The following is a 3931-nucleotide window of genomic DNA, read 5'->3' as shown; positions in this document are numbered from 1 at the left end:
CTCAACCAATGGTTTGGGGGGGGGGGGTGTTCTTCCACTCTCTAAAAAATGCAAAGTGCTTTACAATCCTAGGTTTTACTTTCTTCACTTGAGCACAAAACGAAACTGGTCTAGAGAACTGCATTGCCTTTTTTTTTTTGGAGAGGAGGAAAAAAGTGCCCCTAAGCCAGGTTTTTAATGGTATATTTGTCATTAGTACAAGTGCCTAGTGACTTTCCACCCCCCACCCCCACAAAAGGACCAAAATAGAAATAGGCTGCTAGATTCTTCTCAGTACCCAAATAACCACCTATTTCTCTTATTGGATCTTTTGAAAATAACATTAGGTATTTTGGTATACCTTTTTAAGTACCTAAATACCTTGTTTAAAATCTGGCCTTAAGGTCATATGTATATTTCTTCTTCCTGAATCCCAGTCTACCATGGGCAACATGATTTTCTTCACTCACACCACCTGGGATGCACTCCCAAGAGAGAGCATGGCCCCAGTGGTGGCACATGGAACCACTCATGGTTACTCCTGAGCTTTTTTTTTTTTTACATAGTCTAATTATAAGAGTCGGGAGTGACCCACTGGAAGATGGTTGATGCAGGGTTGGGAAAGGGAAGATGCAGGTTAAGGATGCTTGCAGATGCTAAGGCTCCCACCCCCCTGCCAAAAGTGTTTTATCTGATTAAGCAGCACGTTATTTTGACCTGGCCCTGCAGCGTCTGTATTGATTAAGCACTTCAGCAAGGCTTTTTGGTGCTTTTATCTAAAGCTGAGTCAATTGGCTATTAGATAAGTGCCAAAAAAGCCCCATTAAAGTGGGGCTCTACAGATGTTAAGGAAGCCAGGTCCAACTAATGCGCAGCCTCTTCTGGGCATGTGCTTGGTTCAGCGCAGAGATGCACGGAGTTTAAAGTAGTGCCAGTTTTGTTTGTTTTTAACATCAGCAAGCAGCCATTGCAAATCGGGTTCTTTTTGAAGATGTTGTTTAGGTTTCTGTGACTTTTACCTGAAGTCATCTGGAAATCTATAGCAAACTGAAAATAGAACATCATTTTCTTGATTATTACACTACTGTAATTTATTGATCAAGTTATGCACTATAAGGAGTAAATAACCATTCCGAATATCAAGCACTTGCCTGATATGCTTGCAAGTCTGTGCTGATGTATGTTTTTACAGTTTAGTATAAAAATGCAAAGATTCAGACTTTTCATAGTCTCTTTCCCTTTTCTTTCCAGGTCGATGAGATAATGCTTACCCTGAAACAAGCCTTTAGCACTGCTGCAGCTCTACAGAATGCCAAGACTCAGATTAAACTCTGTGAGGCCTGTCCTATGCACTCCTTACATAAACTCTGTGAAAGAATCGAAGGTAGCAACTTTCTTAAATCAGATATGTTTTTGTTTTCTTTTTCTTTTGAAGCTTCACAGCACATTAACTGTTACTTTCACTGGACTCTACTGTGTGCTCTGAACTTGTGTTGGTTGTCTTACTCATTTGAGTCTTAATAGCATTTGAACTCCCATGGCTGTAGACAAGTTAAGTAGTCTACCACTTATTTAATAGTATATTTATATAATGAAATGTTGATTCTTGTAATTTATTTTCTAAACTGGTCCATTAAGTTCTTGTTGCTAAATATTATACTTCTCTCAAGTGTTTTTTCTTCTTTTCTTTTTTTTTTTAATATGGGGAGAATTGTTGTGTGTATTGCTTTGAACAGTTTTGAAGCCCATATTCTGGTCAAGGAAGGGACAGCGATGAAACCTGTGGCTTTGAGATTTTTCTGTTCTGCTGTTTTTTTCCCTTGCTAGAGTCCAAAAGAAAAACCACCAGTCTTTCACATATTTCACTGCCTAAATGTCAAACATTTAGAATTGCTGTCTGGCGTCAGTTTGGTGCACATTATTTCCACTAAAGTTAAAAGGAAACTAAGTATGACACAATATAATTCTTAATAACACTTTACAACAACATTAAAAATAAACCTTTGTTACCCAAGTCTGATGTACTCTATTCTTTTGAAAGCAGTGGTGCATGGATTCAAACTAGTATATTACAGCAAACAGGCCTTCCCTTATAATTGTCTGGAGATACTGTAATAAACTATACAGTAGCTGTTCTTTGTCAAATAGTATCGTTTACTTTCTTAGGTGAATGAAAAGTATGAGAAATCTTGGCCAGGAAACAATTTTGTAATGAAGTACTGAATGGATATATGTCTCCCATCTGAGCAGTAGAAGTGTTCAGCAGTAGCAAAGTTTTCTTAGAAATTCTCCATCTTACTCTATGCAAAGCTAAACTGATAGGAAACCGCTTTATTCCACTGATGCATATCAAACAACTCTTAAAATGTTGCATCGTAACTCCTCCTTTTTGAAAGCAACTAATACATTGTTTGGGGTCTTTAGGTTTCCAGGATATAGGATGCCTCATCTTAGCAAGGGTGTTTGTGTGTGTGTTTGTGTGTGTGTGTGTGTGTGTGTGTGTGTTTGTTGGGGGAGAGGGGGATAAAGACAGAACCACCAATCATCTGAAAACCAGACATGTTTGTCAACTTGAGTACTCAAAAAGTGGTTTCTGAAAACTTTAGCCTGAGACTTCAAAACATAGCAAGTGTTTTTGGGTTTCTGCCCCCTTTGTGAGGCTGAGCTGTAGACAAAGCAGAAGCTTGTCAACTTTAAGGCTGGCAAGGATTTCTGTTAAGGCTGCCTAACACTTTTTTTTTTAATAACCAACATCTTCACTTGCTTGTTGCTTTCCTGTTCCTTAACCACTCAAATTGAGCATTTCCATGCTAAGTGCTCATCTGCATCTGTAACCATTTTTTTTTTTCTTTTCCCTTTTTTTTTCCTCCGAAAAGAAAAAACCTTTCCAAAATGGGGATTGGGAAAAATATGATGCTTGGCCAAAATTTATTTCTTAACATTAAAACTTCTTAACATACAGGCACACCAGGAGACATTACTTTTTGGAGCTGGATTTTTAAATGTACTGGGGCTTCCCTGGAGTATATCACCCTGTGCAAAGCTACAAACATTTGGCTGAGTTGGAAGTCTTTATGAATTTGTTTGCATAGAAGTTGATATAGGCCCTAAGCTTTTGAGGTTGAGCAAGATTCTTCCTGCAGCTGGAGTCACTATGGCACAGGAACAGTAAATAGGGAGACTGTCTTTTGTCTTTGCCTTCTGTGACAGCAGAGGGATCATTTAAAGAGGGCAGACAGAGGAAAAAATCAACCTGACTTGTTTACAGAGTAGAGCAGGTTGGGAGCAAGATGGGGAGGGGTGGGGGGGGAGGAGGAAGAGGTTTTCTTTTATATAGGGATCTACAAACTGAAGGACCCTCCCTCACTGGATTTCTTGCCCCTTATTTTAATAAGGTATTAACTTTTTATATTCAGTGTGATTTTTGTAAGAAAGGGGGTCCTATGCTTTAACTATATGTTGACAATATTGTGCACAGTTACCCCACGTGAGCAGATTTAACTGGGGAGGGCCAATTGAAAAAACTAGTTATGTTTGATTTTACTATCACTTTTATATTCCAATTTGTTTTTGAAAAGTGTATCATCTCAAATGCTATAGCTGGATGGACAATGAAAGAATAACAGGGTATTCTCACTTAGTAGTGCTAAGAAGATCTACTAAATGTTTGTTTGTCTCCCTTCCACACCCCTAGGTCTTTACCCACCGAGAGCCAAACTTGTCATTCAGAGACACCTGTCATCACTTACTGATAATGAACAAGCAGACATTTTTGAACGTGTTCAGGTAAGGTAGAAGTTGCTGCCTTCTCTGTCAATGGACTAATATTTTTAAGTTGGTAAATATGCATATTCTCCTTCTAAGGTGTAATTTGAAAACCTACGTGCATTTTCATGAACTGTTGAGTTCATGTGTCAAACCTTTACTGTAATAAAGGGCATGTTTTACATGT

General features: G+C 38.5%; 1 protein-coding gene across 1 annotated transcript in view; it reads left to right on the top strand.

Annotated features, from left to right (window-relative positions):
- TBC1D4 (TBC1 domain family member 4) overlaps nucleotides 1–3931 on the top strand; it is a 168284-nt gene that overhangs the window by 91224 nt on the left and 73129 nt on the right. Inside the window, exons 5-6 of the mRNA XM_019524493.1 lie at nucleotides 1231–1363; nucleotides 3674–3765. Coding sequence (XP_019380038.1) covers nucleotides 1231–1363; nucleotides 3674–3765 — 225 coding nt within the window. The remainder of the gene's footprint in view (nucleotides 1–1230; nucleotides 1364–3673; nucleotides 3766–3931) is intronic.

The sequence above is a fragment of the Gavialis gangeticus genome, unplaced genomic scaffold, assembly GCF_001723915.1.
Source record: "Gavialis gangeticus isolate Ggan-Ray unplaced genomic scaffold, GavGan_comp1, whole genome shotgun sequence".
Classification (NCBI taxonomy): domain Eukaryota; kingdom Metazoa; phylum Chordata; order Crocodylia; family Gavialidae; genus Gavialis; species Gavialis gangeticus.
This window is presented reverse-complemented; position numbering and strand designations above follow the sequence as displayed.